This window comes from Ambystoma mexicanum, chromosome 5p (genome assembly GCF_040938575.1).
Source record: "Ambystoma mexicanum isolate Mex_15411 chromosome 5p, UKY_AmexF1_1, whole genome shotgun sequence".
NCBI classification, from domain to species: Eukaryota; Metazoa; Chordata; class Amphibia; order Caudata; family Ambystomatidae; genus Ambystoma; species Ambystoma mexicanum.
The window spans coordinates 1182758199-1182783712 of record NC_090930.1 but is presented as its reverse complement, the minus strand read 5'-3'; the positions used below and the strand labels follow the sequence as shown (position 1 = coordinate 1182783712).

At 41.3% G+C, this 25514-nt stretch overlaps 1 protein-coding gene across 1 annotated transcript in view; it reads left to right on the top strand.

Annotated features, from left to right (window-relative positions):
• The window catches only part of LOC138481482 (fibrous sheath-interacting protein 2-like), a 798294-nt gene that overhangs the window by 284898 nt on the left and 487882 nt on the right, over positions 1-25514 (top strand). Inside the window, exon 5 of the mRNA XM_069613651.1 lies at positions 24019-24055. Coding sequence (XP_069469752.1) covers positions 24019-24055 — 37 coding nt within the window. The remainder of the gene's footprint in view (positions 1-24018; positions 24056-25514) is intronic.

Genomic DNA, 25514 nt, shown 5'->3' with positions numbered 1-25514 from the left:
AGCCCACAGAGTGACTTTATGTGTTCAGTATTATCTGTGACACCAGACCCCCAAGATGAGCCGAGGATCAGGGTAACGATGGGAGGCAAGACATGTTTGTTTCTTGTAGACACGGGAGCGACTCGCTCTTGTGTTCAAGAGGGAAAGTATTCAATTTCTGGCATCGCCTTGAATGATTGATGATAAGGGTTTGAGAATACATCAATAGCATTTATAAATAAGAGAAATTACTCCAGTGTGAAGTTTCATACAGAGCTGTGTTATAACCACTAAAAATCAACCCAGTATGGGCTTACCATGTGTTTTGTAAAGTACAGTCTTTTACGTGTTTTATATATTGTGTGTTGACATTGAATTGTATGTAATGTGATCATTTTATGAGTGTTACATTTAAATAAAAATATGTGTTAATATGAACATTTGGTAATATACTTGCCCCTGTTTCTTCTGCCCTGTGGGCATAGACAACTGTATTTGCATCTTCTTTTTGAATATTAATGATCGTATCCATGTGGTAAGAAGTGTGTTGATCCCTAGAGCATGGTATTTGCCATTTGAGAATAATCGCCTTGAATGAAACATGCAGGGATTCTCTGGGGCTATGAGTCTGGTCCTTTTACTGATGAAATACCAATTTCAATAGGAGAACATAACGTGTCTATGCCACTATTATATTCTCATCAGACACTAGTTAATATATTAGGACGTGACTTGGTGACAAAACTTAATGTGACACTATTATTTACTGACAAAGGGATAATATATTCCACTCCAGGGATACATTACATGAATGTAAGAGAATGTATACTGGCATTTACAGGCCAAAAGGCTTTACGAGGTGTCCCTTTAGATCCAGGAGTATTTTTGTAATGGAGTAAATATTTTGTTGACATGGCTTCCTGGATGGTTCATAGTCATTTTTTCGAAATCGATTTTTTTTTTTATGACGTTTTTTTTCTCGCCATTATTGTCTTTCGACGTTTTTTTTTTCGAAAAAATGACTGCACACCTTCCTGGATTGATGTGTAAATTGCTGAGGATACCTGACACATTTTTGTTTAGAGCAGAAGTACCTATGGATGACGAGGAAGGACAAGTTATTCCCATAGAACTGGAGGAAGTGATAGTGAGAGAGGAAAGGGTGATTATTCATTGGACAGATGATGAAGAAAGTGCATGGAGAACAGTAATAGCTCTTGACAAAGGGTATAGACTAACAGACTTTACAGGCAAGGAGTTGTTTAGAGATGGAATTCAGACAATGAATTAGTATTTTTCATAAGTCTCACCTATTGGATGAAAGTGGAGAATAAGGAAATACCACTGAGAATTGCACTGGTAAGAAAAAAGCCATCATTTTTTCGACTGACCTAGAAAGCGTGCCAAGTATTTTATGGACCAACAGTGGGTCTATTCAGCGGAGCCGGAGCAGATAAAATAAAGCTTAAGCCAGGAGCAAGCTTACCACGAGTAAAACAGTAACCCATGTCCAGAGAGGCAGATGAAGGTATATATATATTTTTGTATTGATTTAAAGTGCAATTGGTAATTAAAACCTTAGACACTACAACAAACGAAATATTACAAATTATTACACATTTTCTTCGACAATATACATTAATCAAATCACCATCAAATAATTACACTTTAAAACATATGTCAAATCACCATCAAATAATTACATGTTAAAACATATGTCAGATCACCATCTCCGTATTATATGTTAAAAACATATATAATAACACCTCTTCATCAACATCATATACCACTGATATAATTAATATCAACCTTAAAATTATCAAGGACAGTTAAAATTAGCTTGAATATAAAAATTATCCCCACTGCCTAAAATCATACATATGATCACAGTGACATAGTTAGTGGCCTGTCCACCACTCTCTTCCAAATGTAAAATGCTGTCCCGATATACACCAAGGGTTCTGCCAAATAGATTTCTGACCAGAACTGGTCAGTTGCAATCATGCTTAAGTCACATTCTAGGTCCTTATATCCTTTATAATAGTACATTTGTAAATGTTGACACTCGGTTATCAAATGTCTAGCGGTTTCCACCTCCTTGCGGCAATGCCTGCACAATCTTTCCTCTTTGTGTATGCCTTTCCATGCCTCAATATAGTCATTGCAGGGTAGTATATTGAACCAAATCAGAATAATAAATCTTGCAAATTCCCTGTTTCTAACCTTCAATAAATAGTTCCGAGCGATAGATGGTTTTAGCCCTTGTAATGCAAACAAGGTATACCGTTGCTTTTTGCATGAGCTAGACAAACTGTCACTAACATTCCAAATAAGGGCTTTCTTTTTGAGCTCTCTCTGCATGGGCCAAAGTTCCCCCTCCTCCATAGGGAGTCTCACATTTATAGTGTTTAAGAAAGTTAAAGTTATAGTCTTCAAAGCCTGAAAAAAGGTATTCCCCATTTCTCTCTTATTTATATTTTCCCCTACTATGCTCATCAGACTCTCTTCTTTACTTTTCGGCACCACCATTTTTACAAACAGTTTACAACACTTTATTTTCCTTAATGTTTCCAGCGAAGTAATCCCTAATTTGCACCTGATAGCACAGAGCAGTTTTCCACAACTTCCCCTCAATTTTACCAAGGCTCCCCATATTTCTTTCCTCCACTGATTCCAAAGCATATAAGGCCCCAGAGATGATTGAACTTTTATATATTTCTAAAAGGCCTTCAACCGAATATCCCCCTTTCCTACTCATGTATTCTCGCAGAAGGTTCAATTTTTTAAACACTTTCAATTTTACCATATCAATGTAGAATTCGCAAGGAGATTTATTCATAATGGGCATGCCTAAGTATGGATGAATATCAACCACTTCAATAACATTGAACTCAATTTTCCTTGTAAATGCGGTTTTATGCTGCCTCCTTTTTGGTCCCCCAAACACCATAATCTTAGTTTTAGCAACGTTAATACTTAGATTATTATCTGTAGAGTATGATTGTACCACGTTCAACATCCGTTGCAGTCCCACTGATGTTCTATCTAATAATACAGTGTCGTCCATGTACATCAGCCAGCTAATAAACTTCCCTCTAATTTTTGGAGGGAAATTATTTATGTTGGCAAACCTTTCCCACATGTCGGCAACGTAAAGATTATAAAGCACTGGAGAGGTAACACATCCTTGTTTTAAGGCCTTATTTGTTTTGATGGGCAGAGAATATTTAGCCCCTTTGTCCAAGCAAATTACGACAGTAGTGTCCCTATACATCTCTTTTGGGAAATGTAATATAACCAGACATATATTCCACTTGCCCAATATATCCCACAACATATTCCTATCAACGCTGTCAAAAGCCTTAGTATAGTCAATAAAACACACATATAGGTTGGTTCCTTTCCTATCCATAGTGTCAGATATAATGTAATTTAAGGTGATCAGGTTATCAAGTGTACTATTTTCCTGCCTGAAGCCTGTTTGTTGCATCGATAGTAACTGATTCTCTTTGCTCCACTTATTGATGGTTCTCAATAAAAGTGAGCACAAGATTTTAGGGCTACTATCTGCCATTGCCAAAATGCAATAGTTATCTAGGGACAATCTGTCCCCTTTTTTATGCATGGGTACAAAAATGGCTTTTCGACAACTATCCGGAATTTTCCCACTTTTCCAGATGGAGGTGAAAAGGTAAAACAGTAGCCTAGCCCATTTATCAGGATGTGTTTAACAACTATTTTGGCAATCCCGTCAGGCCTAGGTGCTCGCGAAGATTTCATTTTCTTTATGATTTGCAGTATATCTTGTTGATCATATGGGAATATGGGTCCATTACTCTTCCAGTTAATTTCACTAGTGATTTTATTACTTCTTTTCATATAGAATAGGCGAGAGATATATTCTATCCACATTTCTTGTCCTACTCCCTTTATATCAGTAGCTCTCTCTTCTAAAAAGTATTGGCGACACAGGTACCAACATTTATTTGAGTAATGGGTCCTACAAAGTACAAATATAATACACCAATTTGCATTATTAATATTCTGCTTATATGCTTTTAACCAATTCTTATATTTGGTCTTAAGTGACGTAATTTTCGGTTTCTTCTCTCTCTCCTCCATATTGACTATGTTCTTGATTTTCCTTATCTAGTCTTTCAGGTCCTTTTTCCTGTCATTAATCTGACTATCTTAGGCATTATCATGTTTTCTCCCAGCCCTTTGTTGCACTTTCCAATTACTATTAGTTTTCTGTATCAGTCCCAACAAATTGCTTATTACCTTAAGGCCATTTAGGGCAATCTCTTGTCCATCGAGGGGCATTATTTTGAACATATTGTCGAACTTCTCAAGATACCGCTCCATCCACATTAACCTATGCTCCCCTAACGAGCTTTGTATATTCAAGATATATCCTTACTGCCATTTAAAGTAAGGCTTACTAGTTAGGTTACATTTACGTGCTTTATGATCAATGAATGAGGTGTCTATATGTTCAAATCGGGCTATATATTTCATTAAACCATTACTCGCAAAAATGTAATCCAATCTATAGCTTACTTACAGTTAGACCAGGTGATTTCTCTTGACCTGCTGTCTACCGGCTCCAGGTATTCCATTCCAAAATTTTGAAATAGTTTAATCCAAGAAATACCATCAACCACCTGTTTTGAGGACCTATTCTGATTTCCACCAACTACCTTCCCAGCTGGTATCATAGACTCAAATTCCCCCTCCAATGCCTCCCAGTTATCCATTTCTGTTTTGGCTAAATCGCAGTAGGTGCCTAAGTCACCAGCAATCATCACCTCTTCTTTTGGAGTTTCCTGCATCCACCCTTCAATTGTGTTGACAATAATTTCGACTATTTCTGGTATATTTGCCCCCCCCCCGGTCATGAGTTAACATTGATGAATAGTAATTCTTCGGGCAAGCCAAGGTTACCTAGAATGGTGCTCATGACAAACGGTGAGCTACCCCAATTACTATACTCTTATTGAAATATGACCACTTGCTCCTATACAAAGTCCACCCACCAGTCTGCCTTTCTCACCCTGCGTCGCACATTTATGCAAAATGCTGTAGCCATCTACAGACAAATCACCACTTATCCACGATTCCTGTAATGCAAACACATCACATTTTTCTAAAATTTTAATTCCCTCTTTATGTAAAACAGAGTGGAAACCTCTACTATTTCAGGACAAAATCTGTATTTCTCCTCCTCCTTCTCATTTCAGTGTCCTTCTAAATAATCCCCATCTCGGACCCATTTCTCAAAATTATCACCTCCTTTAGGACCTCGTTTAAAAAAAAAGAAATTGGGTTTGGGAGCTCCATTCTTTTATAGCTAGGTTTTCTATGTTACTATAAACCACAATGTCATACCCTTTGCCCCATAGGGCCTTGGAATGCTCCGTTATGAAGTCCACAATGACTGCTGTACTGAATTGTATTATTGCCCAGTTTTCCCAACTACCAATTTTGGGCAATATTACTCTTTCGATGTTTGTCGATTTAATATGCTGTAGTAGCGGATTCAAATGCAGTTTATCTAACAGCCATTTCCTATTTAAAAACGGACTATCTTCCAGGGTGATTTTGTCAATGATTTTAATACTCTTTCCCAGACTACGGTTCACTTCTAAATTACTTTTCTCTTCCCATCTCAGACTTTTTTCACAGGCAGATTTATTTGTATACATTACAAGCCTTTCCATTTCTGTTATATATATTTCTCTCTCTCTGAAATTCAACGTGGCTGTGACTTTGTTCATAGGGATATCCAAGAACCTAACTTCAGGTCACTCTTCCTTTTCATGTACCTACTTTTCCTTCATATTTTCACATTCCACCTCATCTTCCCCATCTACCACTGGTTCACTCTGTCCTACACTTTCAACTGATTGTGGTACTATGTCCTCTCCAGTTTTAGGGGGTTTCCCTAATAGCCATTAACAATGCCCTTATACTTTTTATAGGGCTTAGGGGGCCTTCCACCTGTCCCTTTGTTTCTTATTCAGCTGGAATCGGACTCCTGTGTCCAGACAATCAATATCATTTGAAATCTTCTCTGCTAATGAAATGCATTTCCTTTTGATTGCCTTCACCCTCCTAGCCTTAGTTCCGCGCCCCTTACCTCTGGTCCTATTCCTGTTATTTCTTTTACGTCGGGCCCGTTTTATTATGCCATATGAGTTGGGTTGCTCTTTTAAAATACTGTTATCTAGCTCATTTTCATCTATCTCCATTTCTATATTAGTAATATCTGTAATCTCAGCCTCCAAGGCATTGGTCCTCCCACTTTCTGCCTCGGATATGCGACATAATTCGCTCAGTTTGCCCGTATTCTGGAGTGGGACCCCAACTGGGACAATACTATCGGTCTCTAACGAGTTGTATTTCACAATTTCTGCAAAAATGTAACCCAAAATGTTGGTATTTTCTGCTGCCTCAGCTACCAAATTCCTGATCCCTTCTTGTTCACTCAATAATTGTGTGCAAATGCCCAGGAGTATATCTACAGTTGTAGTTAGTTAGGGCATCAAGTTTCCCCCCAAAATTAATGAAAACACCTTCATTTTCTGGATCCTCCCATGAACATCCTTCCTCCTCTATGTCAATTTCTACTTGGGCAAATTTCCCAAGATCCAGGGTAGCTGAAAGATCTATTCCAATTACTTTATCCATATTGGGTACATTTACATTACTTTTTTCCCCTTGTGAAATAATCTGGCCAGCCGGCAGGCCCAAAGACTGGCGCTTAAAGTCTTGACATAAATTCAGCAACGGGTTGTTATCTGTCATTGAGCTATTAGCCGGAAGTGGAGAAATTGCTTAATTTCGTTGGACTTTAATTGTGTCCTGTTTCTGGAGGAAACTTGAAATTTACGGTTTTTCCGTACTTGTCCTGTTTGTCCCAAACTTTATTTTGTTAACTGTGCATACCCCATTGTTCCCTTTCCGACCAGGACTCAAATCTAAAGTAGAGTTCCTCTGAGACAGTCCACTTTTATTCCTCTGCTTTTTCGAATTATATGATCTCAATTTTGGTCCCATAATTTGCCCCCGTTCAGAACTGGCGTACTACCAATATAACACAGTTACTTAAATCTTCCTACCCCAAGGGCACACGGTTTTTACTCCAGAGTGCTATAACCACTCTTTGGAAAGAAAGGAGAGAAAGGGAGGCATAAGGGAAGAGAAAAGAAGCAAAGGAAAATAAAGGCAAAGAAAAGAGCAAATGAAAATAAAGGCATAGAAAAGAAAAAGTTGGGGCAAGGTTTTGCAGCCCTAACTTGCTCAAAAGGTGTGTTATACTCTCAAGGCCGCCACTTAGCTGTTACGGGTTATATATTGTCTCAACTCTGCCCCATTTATAAAAGCTCCTTCCAGAGCATATTTCCTTTATATTACTGAGTGCATTGACAAACAGCCCCCTTTTTACTCTTTCTATAAATATATCCCCATTAAATCATACAAAACACTTTCACAATAAAACTTACCTCGCTATCCGAGGCACTGAGACAGCGAACAGCCAACAGTGCCACTTAGTAAGCCACTTGCTGAAGCGCAGGCGCAGAAGCGCAGGCGCAGAAGTGCAGGCTTCTTCGGTAATGTAGTTTGTGGCTAGTGAGGGAGGAGCCATTGACGAAATTCTCCTGCAATATAAGGAAAAACCAATTAATATCTGATAAAAGGCTCTTTCAGCATCCATATTATGATAAAGGAGAGTCCATATGCAATACAAGTCTGTACTACGGTAAAGTGAGTCAAATTCTCTTAATTTTGAGCAGCGTTCCAAAACATTTCAAAGGCGAAGCAGAGAGAGCGTTCTCCCACAGCCAACAACGCCACTTAGTAAGCCACTTGCTGAAGCGCACACGCAGAAGCGCAAGCTTCTTGGGTAATATAGTTTGTGGCTAGTGAGGGAGGGTTTTCGTGGAGATTTATCCAGGATCTATGCCCCTAAACAATATCATCGAAGCAGAGTTTCCACTGGTTCCAAACCCAGCTATAATATTATGTAACATCTTAGCTAAAGCCAAATATTTTACAGTAGTAGATTTAAAGAACGCCTTCTTTTCAATTCTCCTTCATGAGGTCTCCCAAGATGTGACCTCATTTTCTAATAGAAACGAGCAGTGGAAACATACAAGATTATCACAGGGGTACTGTGAGCCCCCATCAATCTTCAATAGGGTCCTTCAGATGGACCTAGGTAACATACAACTTGAGAGCACAACAATTCAGTAGGTAGATGACATATTAGTGTGTAGTGAGACTGAAGAAAAATACAAGACAAGTTTCAGTCCTGTTAATGGCAGTATTGGTATACAAGGTGGACAAGGAGAAACTACAGTATTGCCAGGAAGAGGTCCTGTATATAGGTCAGCTAATCTCTTGAAAAGGGAGAAAGTGACAACTGAGAGAGCAGAAGAAATCATGAAAACTTTAAGACCTGAGACAGTGAGAAAGAAATGCAGCAATTTGTATGCCTATCCAACTATTGTAGGTCCTACGTTCTTGATTACAGTACATATATTAGACCACTTTTAAAAGGGCTCAAAGAAGTGCAGACAAGTAAAAGTGAGGTAGTGTGGACAGGCGAGATGACAGAACGATTTGAAGGGTCAAAAAGGGCAATTTGTACAGCTCCTGTGTTAGGAATTCCAGACTATAATAAGGAGTTTTATTTATTTTTGCATTGAAATGGAGTGATGATGATGACAGAAGTTCTTATGCAGAACACAACATTAGGAAATGTACATAAACCATTAGCTTATTACATTAGGATTTAAGACCTAGTAATGGAGGTATTACCCAAGCATTCGTTGCTGCTGCTTTCGCAATTGAAAAAGCTTACAATGGGGTGCTCAATGACATTGTTTGTCGAGCATTCCTTATTCACCATTTTGGAAAAATCTAAAAGCACGTTGATTACAAAAAGAGCATCAGGATATGAAGTGATAATTTCAAACCCAGCGATTAAAATTGTTAGATGTAGAGTAGTGAATCCAGCAAAATGTATAGCAGAACCAGTAGAAAAGGAAGATTATGTACATGATTGCACAACATATACTGAGTTTTATGATGACATTGCCCACATAAAAGAAAACGCTCTAGGAGGGTGGGAATATTTTATTCATTGATGGTTCTTTGAAAATGTATCAAAAGACAGGAGGAAGGCATATGGGATCATCGGTAGTGAAGTTAAAACAAAATAGTGAATTTGAAGTAGTGACAACTGCAAGACTGCCTTCACATTGTTCAGCACAGACTGCATAATTAGTGGCGCTTATCGCCTAACTGCAGAGATATGAGGATGAGGAAGTGACAGTATACTCTGACACCACTTATGTGATGTCAACCGTACACGCAGGATTGTCACGCTGGAAAAGGATGGGACTCCTTTGCGCAGACGGCATGCCAGTGCAACATGCGTCGCTATTGGACTAACGTATTAAGGTACTAAAGCTCCCATTGGCTATTGCTGTGGTGAAGTGCGCAGCCCATACTAAGAGGGCAGACATGATTTATCCCAGCAACGAAGCCGCAGACATTGAAGCAAAAAGACCAGCATATTTTCCCAAATTTCTAATTTGAAGTAGAAAAGGTTAAACAAACGTCTGAATGATGTATGATGATGAAAGAAGGCTTGAATATGTTATTCATTGTACAATTAATTGAGCTGCACAGACAAGCTCCACAGGATGAACAAGATTTATGGAAAAGACAGGGGTGCTCTTTATCCCCCAACACTGGCTATATGAAGACAAACTAGTACTGGAAAGTCAGTTATGCCTTTATTAAAAGTTGCGCTGGATCAGCTTCACTATCCTCCACATTTAACCAGAGAGAATCTTGCTGCCATGATCACAGAAGACTGGTTTTAACCAAATTTGTTAGAACACATTGCACAATTTATCGCAAACTGTATTGTCTGGTAGAAATTCTCAACAGGGCCCACCTTTATGAACAGTGAGTGGAGCAATACCCTTTCCCAATGGTCCTTTTCAGCATCTACATATAGATTATGTGGATATGTTGCAAGCATGCAGTGGCTACAGATATATGTTAGCAGTAATATGTCCTTTTTCCCGATGGATTGAGACAGGTCCATGCATGCACCCCAATGCCACATATGCTACCAAGTTTCTCGCATGTGAGGTGTTTCCTAGATGGGGTGTATGCAAAGTCCTGCAGTCTGGTAATGGACTGCATTTTGTAAATGAGATGTTCGAACAGATAACTCTTCTGTTAGGCATAAAGTATATGTTTTAATCTGCATATCACCCACAGGCGAATGGTATTTGTGAGCATTTAAACAGACTCCTTAAAGAGAGGATAGCCAAGATAAAGATGACTTTGAAGAAGGTATGGCTATAATGCCTATCCCTTGCCCTATTCGCATTGAGAAACCAGCCAGGCTCAGATGACCATCTGACTCCTCAAGAGTAGGTCGCATGAGAGTACCCCTTGCTCCCCCCACTCGAATAAAAACTGATGCCGATATTGTAGCAAAAACATTAGGAGATGAGATGTATGATTACTTCACAAATATGAGCAATAGTGTTTCTTTTTTTTCCCAACAGATCAAAAATCAGAGGGAAGGGTCGAAGAATTTTGAAGAAGACAGCCAAATGATTAACCTTATTGAACTTTTAAAACCACTTAGTTTTCTATCCTGGAGACCAAGTGCTCATTAGAAATGTTGTCCGTGCTTGGTATAAACCCCATTTGCAAAGACCGTAACTTGTAGAGGAGGTCACCCCCACTGCCATAAAAATCCAAGGAAGACGAGCCTGGCTGCATTTGAATGACATAAAGCTCTACAAAGGAGAGACCCATACTCCTCTGGCATCCATTGACAGTGAAACAAGAGAAGAAGTTCCTCCCATGCAGACCAGATTGGCTCCCAAGAGCCAACATGAGTCATCAAAATAAAAACAATTGAAACTTTCGATCATTCCCAAGTTTATAGGGAAACTGAGACCTTTTCAGCGTTCACAGAATTTTCCCTGCTAGGTAAAAGAGACAATGTTTTGAAGAAAAGAAGAGCACAGAGCACTTTATGTTGCCTATAATGTTGCAAACAAGGCAGCACCCATTATCCTGAGAATTATAATTGCAATATAATTAGAATTTCTGTTATAAAAAAAAGTGTGGTTATTCTAAAAAATGACAGGAAATAAACTTCCATTTTGTAAGATATACCTTGGTAGCAAGAAGGCCTCTTAATACGCAAAATGCAGTATGGTGCACAAACTGCTTTGCAATATTTCTTTTAGTTACTTTTTGTATAATGGGAAGTCTTTACTTTCTTATTCTTATAGCATTTAGTCAAATAATGTTTTACAATATAGATCAAGTGTCCGACAATTATACATCTATTTCTATCCATAACAAAAGTACGAGTGACATTTTACCTCATATTGCCAAACAAATTAATCCGCTCAAGAGGGATGCTGGAGAAGATTATCAGGATATAAATGCATACCTTGATAAGTGAGCCCATTTAAAAAATAACTTATGGAACCAGCACATGAGGAAGGTGGGCAGAGGAATATCAGATGAGAGCTGCTATGCATGTCCTCTCATCCCTTATGCCGTGAGCACAGCCAGAACATTTATAGCAAGAGAAATACCTACCTATACATGATACAAAGTGTCTCAGCCATCTACCAGCATGCGTGACAAGAGGAAAATTTGAAGGGAAGTGGGCAATGATGGATGTCAAAAACAATGTTCCCAAATGAAAATGTTTACATGAAAACACAGAAGGTGATAAAAGACCCAAGATGGAAAAGCAAAATGATCCTGTACTTTTTGAGTGGCCTGAATAGCGGAGAGATGAAGATTGTTGAACAAAGGAGACTTGATTGTGTAGACACATGGGAAACACCTCGATTCCCAGGATGCTGGGAGAGACCTCAGCTATTGGTATCTGGACAGCTAGCCTGCTGCTATTGATCCTAGCGTGTGCCAGCATGACGGACCCTACGCAGCCATACTCGCCATGAAATGGGTGCCATAGCATGTGTTTTTTCACTGCATATGTTGATTGGCATCTATTAGAGGTTTTGGAATTCTGGGTTCTTACACCCATCCTTGTGTCATTTCTTGTACAACCAGGTGACAGTGAATTGTAAGCACTCCGCTACAAAGTCCAATTTGAGTTGACTGGGACCAGATCAGTTCACACTGCCCGAAAGCGCATATTCCACGTGCTGCATTCATTCAGGCATGGTAAGTTCCCCATCAGGGGATGTTGTTGAAGCTATGTTTGAGCTCTTTCTAATTTACAGTCCCAGATACATACCATCACTTACTACATATTATTAGTTGCTGCAGATCATGACCACAGAAAGCTCTTGGCAGAGCATAGACCGCAATTCACTGTCCGGATGAAGGTTGTTATGTTTACAGCCATTCACATTCGCTGAAAGGCCAAAACACAGTCGTGTCAACCTTTTATTATCACATTGTGCTAATCCTGAACACTGGTCACTAAGTTTATGATTTTGACCTATATCAATATAATACCCTGTATAATGTTTATGGGGTCGTACTGATAGGATGTCTGCTTTGTTTATATATATATATTAATTTGTACTGTTATGTTTTGTTGGTAAGGCGTGTTGTTCACTTACCTGTGACAATTGTAAACCTGTATTTAACATTATTTTTGTTGATTAACAAAATCATTTAAAATTTGATCTTTGCCTATCCGGGCTCTCCCTGATCATTTGTTCGATATGTAAAAGTCAAGTATCCCACCAGTACAGGACCGGAAGAAGGATTTTTGGGATTAAGTGCACATTTATTGATGACAGCAATTAGTGAATGATGGATGCCTTAAGGAGAGTGCCTAGTATTCCAAGTTTTTTACGTGGATCGAAGATGAAACTGGATCTGTATCCATATTGCCAATGAAGAATGCAGCACTGTGTTTCAGAAACAGCGGTCTGACCAAAGTTGGAGAAAATAAAGGATGCAAACAAATAATTGATGTGCCAGGAGTGAAAGGAGCAACTGTTGTGCTGATGGACCACTATTGGGCCTGTGGATCCAAAGCTTATATGAAGCTACCTATAAACTGGGGAGGAATATGTTCTATGGTGGTAATACATGTTTCTGTATTGGTGGCCCCCAAAGTGATCTCCACATAACTAGCTTTCCAAAAATGGATGCACTTCAAAAACAGAAGAGGTCGCTTAACCTCACCCGGCAGAAGAGAAAGAAATACTTTTTGGCAAAATGAATAGAAGCTTATCATGACATTCCCGATAAGCATAAATTGTTCAGTAGGACAGCAGTTTTATTTACAGCCATAAACATGGCAGGAATTCAATCTGCAGCCAACGCCAAGAGGTTACAAATCACGAGGTGGAAGCTGCTACAAACAATTAACATGACAATAAAAGGATTTAATGCGATTGAAGAAGAATTGAGGGTCATCAGACGTACGACCCTCCACAACAGGTATGTCCTGGGCTTTAATAGAGCAATGGAAGGAGGCGTGTGCACCCAGATCGGGACTTCTTGCGTACATACCCACCAGCCCATGATGGAAAAAAAGGAACCCTGACAGAAGCTATAACTCTGTTGTCAACCCTGCATACGAAATTGGTGGAAGAAGTATAAGAAACCAGAGACGAAGATTGGTTTTCACACCTGTTCTCATGGGTTCCAACCTGGTTGGTGAATGCTTTCAAAATGTTAGGAGCAATACTAGTGTTAGTGTTGCTGGGATTCTGTCTCATAAGAATAATCATAGGACAGCGTAGGAAGACAGCCAAGAAAGCTGTTGGGGTGAATATAATGAGTGATATAAATGCTGTGACTGACGAACACACACAGACCAAGAACATCACCCATGAGAACCTGAAAGGAATATGGCACCCCCAGGAACACATTTTTTATTATGCTAAGGATCATAAGAATTATGTGCGACATTGGGTGTTCTGTTCACCGACTGAGGAGTGTTGCCATATGACCTGGAATGTGGATGAACACATTAAGAATGCAGGTAACCTGAGGGGGGGCGACAAAGATATGGATTGCAAAGAAACCACATTTTGAAAAAAAGTTCAAGAAGATTGACGAGGTGGTTGAGGACTCGACCACGTCATTTATAGAGTCCACCCCTCACCTGCGTCATACTGGAAAAACAGCAAGAGAACACTATGCATGACACCTGGTATCATCTCAATACCACATTGGAGATATGAAAGACGTTATGCGCTCAGACAACCATATGTAATGCATCCTCGAACTGAAGCAGTAGACATGAACCTGCAGACACCACTGGACATAGAAGAACTATAATTAATGTTTGACAGATGTGAAGTGACGTCATGAAGAAAAGAAGATACATAGACGCACTGAACTCGATGTATGGACCTTTAAAGAATGAAGACGAAGTGACGAAGTAAACATATATGCGATAATGAAGAAGAACCATATGCTTTAAGAAGATAAGTGACAAGAGATGTAATAGGTGTATATACGCAGAAACGCAAGGTAGGCAAGACAACATAGAAGCTTGGTAAAACAGGAAATAGAACGTGGGTAAAGCAGCCATGTTAATAAAATGGACGTCAGTATTGTATATAAGCATGCGAGAAGCCTCGAGAGGAGAAAGACCAAGACTTCAGAGATGACAGGCACTAGATTACAGATTTGTGCAAGAACAAAGGGTATTTGCTTGGCTAAGAATCAAGGATGCCACAGCAAGAAGCAGCTGCAAGGCTTGAAAGTGGTCAAAGAGGATAAGCTATGTACGCAGGACATATTTTCTCTTAGATTAAGCAAAGGAGTGAACATTTGCAAGTGCCAGGTATGGTACAATTAAAGACATGGAAAACACATGCAGAATGGAGCAAACAAGTCTTCAGAGGCCGAGAAGAGTAATAGCACCCAATATAATTAAATCACATAGCACTAAATAGAAGGGCAGAATGGATAAAATTACGGTCTCCTCACATGTGATTCGGGACTGGAAAACAAGGCCTATACATAAGGCTCCAGACGAAGATAGCAATGTACCTTCACTCCCTTTAAAGTTCTGAGGAAGAGAACAGTCAGCAAGGTCAACTACAAAGAAGAAGCCTTTGCTTCGGGCCTAAATGACGAGACATGGTAGGCTAATTAGCTAAGAAAGGCAGTTGTCTGATGTTGTTCTGTTGCACCTGGTTTCATTGTTTACATGCTGCTAATGAGCGGAATGTGTAAGGTTGGTAAGAGAGTGCAAACCAATCATGAGAGCCTATGTTTACATAGGCCCTCGTCATTAGGTGTAACATACATTGTTCAGAAGCCTACCTGGCTACCTGCTGCTGTTGTTATGCTATAATCAGTATTTTACGTAGTTATACGTAATCCAAGGCGTGCCTACCAGATAAGAGGCCTCCAATGATGATACTAACACTCATATAAACCATATGTATATATGTTTCCCTTAACCAATCCCACCACCCAGTAGGTTTTTATTGTTAGCCACGTAGGATGATGTCATAACTAACGTATTTTGAGGTATGACACCTTTTGTGCAACTGAAATGCATTGAGAGTGTGCCAGCTGCAATCTGTTTGTTCACCAGGCTCCCCTTACTTTGTTGAACTGATAATAAAGTAGTATTTTGCCATATTCATTGAGTCTGTCTGGTTATTTGGGCTTGAGATCATTTATTATGGTAATCCCATTCAGCACTTGGAACGCTCCAGGTGCTTTTGCACAACACCACAGGAGACAGAGCATTCTCTGTTAATAGTAAATAGCTGCTCAGGTCAGAGAAATAGTTGTGGAGCTGTTCCAAAAGGTCAGTTGGATGATAGTAACAAATTGGTGTTGAAAATTGTCAAACGAGCACAAAATAAAAAGTTTTCATCTCCCACATGAATTTCATCTTGAAAGCCCTTCTCTGTGAACCTGGACTAGATAGTCCAGGAACTCAACATCCTATTTGAAAATAATACTGTGTTAAAAATATCAGGTTCCGTTAGAGGAAAACCCATCTACTCAATGTACTTCCTAATCTAAAAGAAGTATGTGCACTATCTCCAACCTATCTCGGATGTAAAGGAGGTGAGCATGTGGGCGAGGAAGGAAAAGTTCAGTATTCTGGTTTTGCATTAGATATTTTCATTTCCCAAGAAAGATATTGGTTCTGCCCCATGGACCTTCGGGATACATGCTTCCACATCTTGATGGCAAGTCAACTCGGAAAGTTTCATGGTGAAAAACCAGCACTTTCAATACAAAATCCTGTAGTTCTAGATCAAATTGCCCCACATGTCTTCTCAAAATACATGCCAGTGGTAGCAGCCTACCTGAGAAAATCCAAAAGGATATTTATCACCCATATCCAAATGGCAGACTGATCAAGGCCTACACACCAGAGAAGGTAAAACAGGATTTGTTTATAACGTGTCACATATTGCCACAGCAAAAGGGTCTCCTTTAGAAGAAAGAATACCCTTGATATCCAGGAAATGCAGGAACGTTCAAGTATGCCATCACCCATCAGTAAAATAAGTGTCTTCATTTCTGGGTTCCATGGCATCCTGCATCTTTGTGGTCCTGAATCCGAGACTTTGCATGAGACCTCCACAGGACTTCCTGGAGGACCATTTGTCTCAGTCACAAGAGTCGTGGAAGTTAGACTTATTAAGACATTTTCAGTCAAGGATTACTTCAATTGGTGGTACAAGTACATCAATGCGATGAACGCAGTTACTTTGCAATCAATTACACTAATCAGTGATTTGGAGAAGATGTTGAAGGCAGGCACCCAAAAAGCATGCAATATCGAATAGACCAAAATAATGGACACACCCCACTGGGGAATGAGACCAGGAGATAAGTTGCAAAGATAAACACATTTTATATAGAATATAAAATTAGCAAGCAAAGAACTCTGCTGCCCAAGAGAGCTCTGCCAAACAATACATGGGCAGCATATTATGAACCAAATTGTCGTCACGGATGATGTGACAATATACAATACAAAATAAAAGTTTCAATTGGTCGGCCCACATGGCACATCCTGCTCTATAGGTGATGCCAGGCTACAATTGGCTGCTGTGTCCAAGTCGATCAGATGGCACGTGAATCACCTGGGCTCATCTCTGTGGTGAAGGTCGGGTGAGACAAGATACATTTCTAGCTAATCTAAACTAAACAATGGAAAGTGGCATAGACAGAATAATGGCGAACATAAAAATAATTTCATGAATGTGGGGTACTTAGAAAACATGGGCAGATATATTGGCATTCCAACCTTTGCATTTAGGGGGCTATGTTGGCCCTGGGCCCCTTTCCCAGGTGCCTTACTCTTGGGGTTTTATCTATTATTTATGTTCCCTGATGTCCCATGATATCAGCAGACATACAGACTTGTGTTGGTTTTAGGGAGGATATATTGGTGCACAGGATTAGGTATATGGTGGGTATTCTGGAAAGGTCAGTGAGAGGGGGTGCTACACGTAGTTACAGGAAAGAGTGTGGAGGTGAGGGGGCCAGTGGACCGTGGTCTGGCAGGGAGGGGGTCGAGAGAGCACGGGCAGGTCAGCGGAGATGGATGGACACAGGGTCTGGAGCTTGCTGTGGTCTCACACTTTGCAGTGAGCACCTTCTGTAAGAAAGTGATACTAAACAATTGCAACTGAGAATGGCTGGACTTCCGTGAGAACAAGGCCCACGCGGAGCTGACAGGGGGAGGCAGTGGCTTGGGCTGTCTGCGGTGCGGGGGAAGGGAGAGCTGGAGAATGATTTTTGGGCCTAGTAAAAGATGGTGTTCGGTGTGTCACAAAATGGAGCTTCTGAGCATGTACATTCGTTGGATCATTTACATGAGGGTTAGGGTTATATTATGCGGATGCTGGCCCAGGGGGTGGGAGGCTACATGTGGTCTACCTAGTGTGGGAATGACGAGCGGTGGTGGGACAATGCCACCTCTCCCCCAACATTCCCCCTTTCGTTACTCCTAAAGTAACAAATACCCTCCCCTAGTATGTCTTCGCTCTTCTGCATTTTTTTACTGCTTCATCTCAGGCAGAAGTACCTTTTATGGGCATCCATGCTTTACATACACTTCTTAAGCTCTCCCCACAATGTGCATATTCTTCAGGAGTACATGTCATGTAAATGCATCGCCCATCCCCATTTAGATCCACCCATACCTCTTTATAATTGTGGCGATCCTGGGGCTGCTTAATGGTAGTGTGGTATAAATTGTCCACTACATCTCCTGTATTATATATTGCCACCATCCAGTATTTGGGCTCATCACTCTCCTCTCACCAGTTTGCACTTATGCTTCCCTAGTATCATGAGGCATCTTGGTATTTTTATTTCCAATGGCCCCCATCATCATCGCACTACTAGGAACGACCTTAGAACAGTATCAAACCCCTAACTAGCACACTCAGAATATCAGCAACAGGAACACGATGATGGAGATCAGCATTCATTTATTGTAGTTCCAAGCCACGATGGTACCCAGCCGAAGACTATGTTGAACCAATCACTGTGCTGCACACCTCCCTCCTTTTTCATTCTCACCCCCAGTTTGTGTACTGCGCAATCATGTGTGACAGTGTCCCATTGTCCGCATCTGAAGAAGTTATGAATGTGCAACATGAACTGCTGATTTTTTTTAAAACACTGCCTTCCATTGCAGTCAAGAGATCCAGAACGTATCTGTTCTACGTCGTAATGAGCTGAAGTGCTCTTAGTTCCACCTAAATGACATTGAACCCTTCCTCAGTGTCGTTTGCCAACTGGATCAGCTCCCAGCGTACAATCTGGAGCCACTTCGCATTTGCTTGTGCTTGGATGCTGGGTATTAGTGATGCAAAAAATGTCTCTGCAGAGTTAAAAGGTTTGTATTCTTCAGGAATCTGCGCAAGAAGGTCAGAAGAATCTTGAGACAGGTAATTGGATGCTCTCTTTTTTCTCAATATTTGATCTTGCAGTTTTTCTTCAGACCATATGTTGAAGATTGGGGGCGATTCGTCTGCTGGTTGGGGTGCCAGTTGCTGTGGGTTGGGCATCCCTCCCCCCTTTACATGCTCTTCCGGGATCACCAGCAGTGCGGAATGCAGCGTTGCCAGGGCACAGTAGCCACTCCATGATGACGGCAGGTGTAAGTATGCCTGTTTTCCGCACACCCAGTAGTGGTCCATCAGGGCAGCAGTGACGAGGGTTCTGTTGCAACATGTCTTAGAACCAATGGGTACTTTTCCTTCCCCATAGAAGGAGAGTTCGAATTTTTCTTCATGCTGTATCTTGATCGGTTTTTCATGTGCTGTGACCCATGTCAGCTTGGCAATGTGGTCAGTCCATATTTGTGCACACGTGTCTTGCATCCATTGTAGCCTTTTATCTGATAGCCCACGCAGTGCTTCAGCTTTGCACATGAATGGTGAATGTTGCCACTTGTTTTGTGCGAAAGCTGTTCCTTTTGTGGCAAAAAATGGTTCTTTAAAATATTTTTCTTCCAGTGTTCCCTTTTTGCATATTCTTTCGTCAGGTGGAAGAAGTTCCATTTTTACTGCGTGTACCTGGAAGGTGCTCTTTATCCTACATAGTGTGAGGTGGATGAGACATTGTGGTTCTGTTAAAGGGGTTTCTTGTGGTACTAAAACCTTAGGCATCCCAAATGCACGAGGTATAAGGGAACACACATAGCAACTACCATTCGTGGCTTTTCTTCCAGTGGCGGTTGGCCAGGGTGGCGAAGGTCCTCTACTTTATCTAATCCTAAACCATGATATGCATCATATTTATATTGGCATGTTTGTCTTCTCTTCCTTCTGCTTTGCAAGAGAGACTGTCTTTTCTTTAGTGACCTTTTTCACACTCTGACTGTGACACATACTGTTTTTTGTACATTCATAGTTTTCAAATGATACATTGAGAAAATACCTGTGTTTATCATTTCACCAGTGTCAGGGATTTGCTGCCAATATGGGGAACTCGTGGCTGCATTGGGAAACATACTATACATTTAATTGAGACGTGAAGTAGGTTCTATGTCAGGTTGTGAGGTAGCTTGTGTTACTGTAAATATAGTGGGGGTTGGCCCTAAAACATTTTCTGCATTGGACCCACTCTCATTATCATTATTTACAAATACACCGGGCTTTGGGGTTTCTCTTGTTACGTTCTTGTGGATAGTAGTAAGGTTCGGGAATGTGTCCCTCTGTTGGTAAATGATATTGTCATATTTAACTTGCTGAGAAAATATCACCCTAGCAAATTAACGGGTTAACTTTCATAGAAGAGTAGGGGAGCTTGTATTTTTCTTCCCCCTATTTTGACATCTAATTCTTCTGTAAAAGGAACCATGACCACAGCCCCAGAGAACCCCTGCGTCTCGAGATTTTTATCAGACAGCGGAAAATCACCTTCACATACACACGATTTCTCTGCCCCTGAGTCCACCATAAAAATAAACTGTTTATTTCCTATCTCTGCCCCCACCAGTGGTTCCTCGTTTGGTTTTAAGGTAGTGGGTAGGACTGGACACACAAGTGCTCTCTGTGGGCTGTCCTAATATGGATGTGTATCTGTCCCGGGGCAAGCAAAAACGTTCTCATTGAGCACACAGGTCCCCGATTAGGGCGCCGTTGCACCTTTTGGGGTGGTAGCAAAAGGGTTGTTGTGGCGATGGGCCACCTGATGGTTTTGGCGTGTTAAGTGTGTCTGCATATTATGTGGGGGGTGGCATAGGGTGTTATAGCCGGGAGGTGGTGGATGGTGAGGTGGGTCATCCTCTTCAAAATGTCCCTGGAGAGGCCATATGGGCTGCCCGCGTGGGGATGCCCGCATTGCTGCTGATTATAATGGGGTGTGTTGTATTGATAATGACCTCCTCGGTCTGCTGCAGCATTCTGGTGAAAAGTGACCCCATCTCCTGCATGTTGTTTCCACCTCCCCTGGGACCTTGTCTCCTGTATCCCCCTCTTTGTCCCCTGATCCCACCTCTTCCTCGTGCCGGTCTTGCTTACCACTAGGGTCCCATGTACTGTTGTTCTCCTCCACACTGCTCTTGTCCATTGTCTGTCCACACTCCAGCCATTCTAGCTTGCATAGCTACTGAGACACCGCCTTCCTCACCCAGCTGCTCTGAGGGCTTGGCAGCTGTTACTGCTGTGACTTTCAATAACTTGCTCTATACCAGCTTTGCTTCTTCGGGTAATCTCTTCTGCACAGTTTTTTTCCCTCTCTTTGATCCTCATACAATGGTGTATGATAATGCTCTGTATTTCAGGCCAGCCCTTGACTTCTATCCCTGCTATTTTATCAAGTACCTTCTGTACTTCTTTTGGGAGCCCTCTCTTAATGATGAAATAGTATAGGGAGGTAGATTGGTCCCATACTGTGCCTGTCTCTGTGCGCCACATTTCCTGCACCCAGAGAATGTACTGCGCAGCATCTTCCTCATCCTCCATAGTGCATTGCATTATAGAATGTAAAACTGGAGTATCTGGGAAGTCTGCTTGATCTCTTACTGCTGACATGAAAAGACTTTTAATGTCTCCTATGGCCAGAGGCACCCCCGCAGCATTCTTCTCAAATGCATAAATCAAATTTCCCTCGCCCGCCGTGAGTGGGGGGAGGGACTTGAGGAGGTTATTTTTATCCATCAATGCCCAAAGTACATAGTGAGGTTGTCCTACCCCCTTTACGAATAAGGGGCATTTTTTAAACTTTGATTTTGTTTTTCCACTGTTTACGTTTGCTCCTGTCTTTTTTGCTAATGCTATCCACCCCATTCTGTTCCGGAGCCTTCCCTCCCATCCGTCTTCCTCATTCGCCCGTGGAGATACCCATTGCACTTGTTGTACCCCTCCCACAGCCCCTTCTTTACTTTCATCAAAGTCACTCCAATCTTCTTCATCCCTCACGGAGCCACTGTATCATATCCTACACTTTCTATTTCCCCTTCCTGTTCTACCCGGACCACCTTTATAGGGGCACTATCTACCCTGAAGAGAAAGTCCCCTGATTTTCATTCATACTATGGTAGGAGAGATGAGCTTTTCAGCGGCAGAGGCCCTCCCCCCGCTACCTGTGTTGTTTCGCAAATTGCTTGCAATTGGGCCAATTCAGTTTGAGTAGATGTTAGTGCTACTTCTAAATCCTGTGTACTTGGCCCTGTGGAGGCGGGGGTGATTGTTGATGGGACATAAGGTGGTGGTGGGGCAGTCACTGGGGTCCTCGGCGCACTTCCCCCTGGGACGTATGTTGAGTCTGAATATCATATGCAAAAGTATGAGATCAGTTAACAAAGCCCTTTAGTCCCAAAATGCTAGGCACACTTTATGCTTCACATTTTGCAGCCCCAATTCCCTGCATGCAAACCCTTGATTTACAGCAGGATTTGCATGAAGGAGAAGAGATTTGCTGTGGTTGCAGGGAACATGTAGCTAGCCAGGGACATCATTTCATCAAAATGCCATGGGTAGCAGAAGTGACATCACACGACCCTTGACCTCTGATGAGTTATGTCATTTGACCCCACCCCTAAGTGACATCACAGAAACTGCCTTTCACCCCTTGACAAAACAGGAAGTGGCATCACATAGCATTGTTCCTAAGTACACTACGAAAAATATGGTTACGATATCTCTTCAAACTGCCAGCTTCTTTGTTTCCGATCTTCATCAACAGTTGACTGGACCCTGGGAGTTTCATAGAATGGCGACCTTCGAACTCTGCACCGAACTGCTGGAATTGATCTGCACATACAGTCACCAGTCACTAGCATTTTCGGTTTCAAACCTACTGTCGAGCCAACTCTGGTGGCCCTTACAAACTGCACTCCGTTGAGCAGCTCTTCGAACTTCAAACTCAACACTGTTGCATCCCTAGCAGAGCCTGTAACCTGTTTGGCTTGAAGCAATCGCTCATTGCCAGACCTGGTTTTGAACCACTGGAAGCATTGTGTCACTCATTGACATGACCCACTTTTTACCAAATAACTCAAACTGGCTCAACATTGAGTTGCCACCTTGCAGACTGCACCTCAGATCATCTGGATCACAACTTTGAACTAACACTGGACCTCGAATTGAACCACTGGAGTGTCACATGCCGACTCTAACCAGCAGTTACCATGTCTCAAACCAAACCCACATGTTCGAACCGACCCTGGTGAGCCATATGAACACTATTGCTCAAACTGCTGTGAGCTACTGTTTCAAACCATTTAGATGCCTGCTCCCTGATTCGGCTTACACAAAAACCACTGGACCTGAACTTGGAGCGATCAGTTCGCACTGCAGCAAGAAGACTAGTTCACTGCTGTCAAACATATTGACTGATAACTATTGAGACTGGTTATGTCACTGTAATCCCTTTTCTCACAAAAACATATGGTGGATTTTAACAGCCACTCCTGATCCACTACCAAGAATGCTGCACCCTTTTATCTTCGCATATTCTGTGTTCTTTCCTCAAGGGTGGGTTTTGTTTAGTGGTTTTCTATTTTGTTAAAATTGCAAATGGTGTTTTTAATTAAAGTATATATATTTATATAGAAATTTGATTGGACATTCCCTTTATTTTTGACTGTTTTACTTTGCTATTTAGGTTGTTACTGGATTTCATTCTCATCCCCTTTGGAGTATAGCCTTTCCTCTGCCCACTTTACAACAAAAGGCTAAAGGCACCTCTCTTAACTGTGCCTGTTTTGTGTGAGTGCTGAGAAGGCGCTTAATCCACTACTCACCCTTGTACACCGGCAGGGCAGAAGTAAATGCGTCACAGCCACATCTTTACATTGCCAGTTCTTTTGCAAGTGATTTTATTTAATGTTACAGGCTTTCTCTTTCTCTTTTCATGTCTAACTGTACCTTGTGGACCTCACTGAATACAATGCAGCCTATTGCTTTGAATGGAACAGAGTGTAGTGTTTGAGAACATATTTGTTTCTGTATATAATTGTGGTGTGTAGATGGTTCATATTAACGTTTATTGTATCCCATAGCCACTGTGCACTTCATCAAAGTTGTTTATTTTTTGTAGGCAACACAACAAGATCAAGGATGGCAGAGATGTAAATGTAGGTATGCTATTGTGAATTGTGATTTTAAGAAAGATGTTTCATTTAATTCAATTAAACTTGAGCTGCAGATCGAGTTTTTAAGCTACAGGGCTATTCCAAATGAATGATTTAGTGTAACTTACTCATATTAACATTATTATTTATTGCTAACCACACACAAATATTTGACTTTCCATGTAACTGAATATCAGGTACTTTTATCCCTGCGCCACTCTCTCCAGGGTCATTGCACTGCAGACACAGAAAAGTTAGGTTTATTTTGGAAGGTTGTGCACGGGTTCGGCTCTGTCCATATCCATCCTCTGCCCCTTGACAAACTCTCTGGCTTGCATGAGACAGTCACTACTCTCATGTAAGGCTAGCTACACCCTTCCTTGAGAGCAGCGGTCTACTTTGTACCTCTATAAGTGTTGCATTTTTTCCCTAAACCCTGTCACCACCAATTGAGCGGGCAGTGTGTTTCCTTTTTCCTTGCTGTGCCTCATACATGTATCCAAGAAGAGAGCCCTGTGACACAAGCTCCTCAGGTGACTTCTGTAACAGCGTGGAGCGGGAGCTGTCAATCACTCATGCGTGAGCTGTGACCGAAGTCTAAGATGGTGAATGAGCCTTTTATAGGGTTGTTACTCTTATCGGTTTTGTTCTGCAAACCCGAGCTTTCTCTAAAACAGAGCATCTCGATGTGCTCAGTCCAGCAATCACACACAGGGAAACACATCCGACTCAGCTAAAATTAGTTAAAAAAACAACTGTATGAGTTATTCATGATATTTTCTGAATACAACGGTTAGAATCTGGAGGAAGTCTGCCAATCTCATTTATTGGGGGACACCAAAATAGGTTGGCAGTTAATGCACTTATCTCCACCTTCAGTGACATAAAATGTATAGAAGTTGTTTCAGCTAATTTTGTTCAGAGAAAAGAAATTTCCTGGTAGGGCACTCTCTTTTTGTTTTCCTTGATAGTGCCCCTGCCCGAGCCAGAGTAGGGGTTACCCTGTAATATATTTTGCATGTACTGTGAAGTCCCTGACCAAATTAATGGGGGATGCAATGAATGACACAAAGCATGGCCTGACAAGTAAATGCAAATGTAGTACCTAGCTGGTCCCTGGACCAACGTCAGAGTACAGCGCAGGGTGCATGCACATGTTGGACACACGTGGACAGACATGCTCACAATGCAAACCATACACATGACTACAGGTACCACAATGCATCATGCAGGATCCAAAGCAATAACAAACAAATGCCAACATTGCATCGCACAACTGCAGGCCTGCCAGTGCCACAGCCATTTACTCCTGTACACCCACCCTTCAATCTTGCACAGCTGCCCCCAGAAGAGTATGGAAATCTGATGGGAAACCATGCATGCCACAAGCAAGAGAGCAATACACAGTCCCAAGACCACCTACAGGAACACATGTCACTAACAGACACATAACCAAACATCT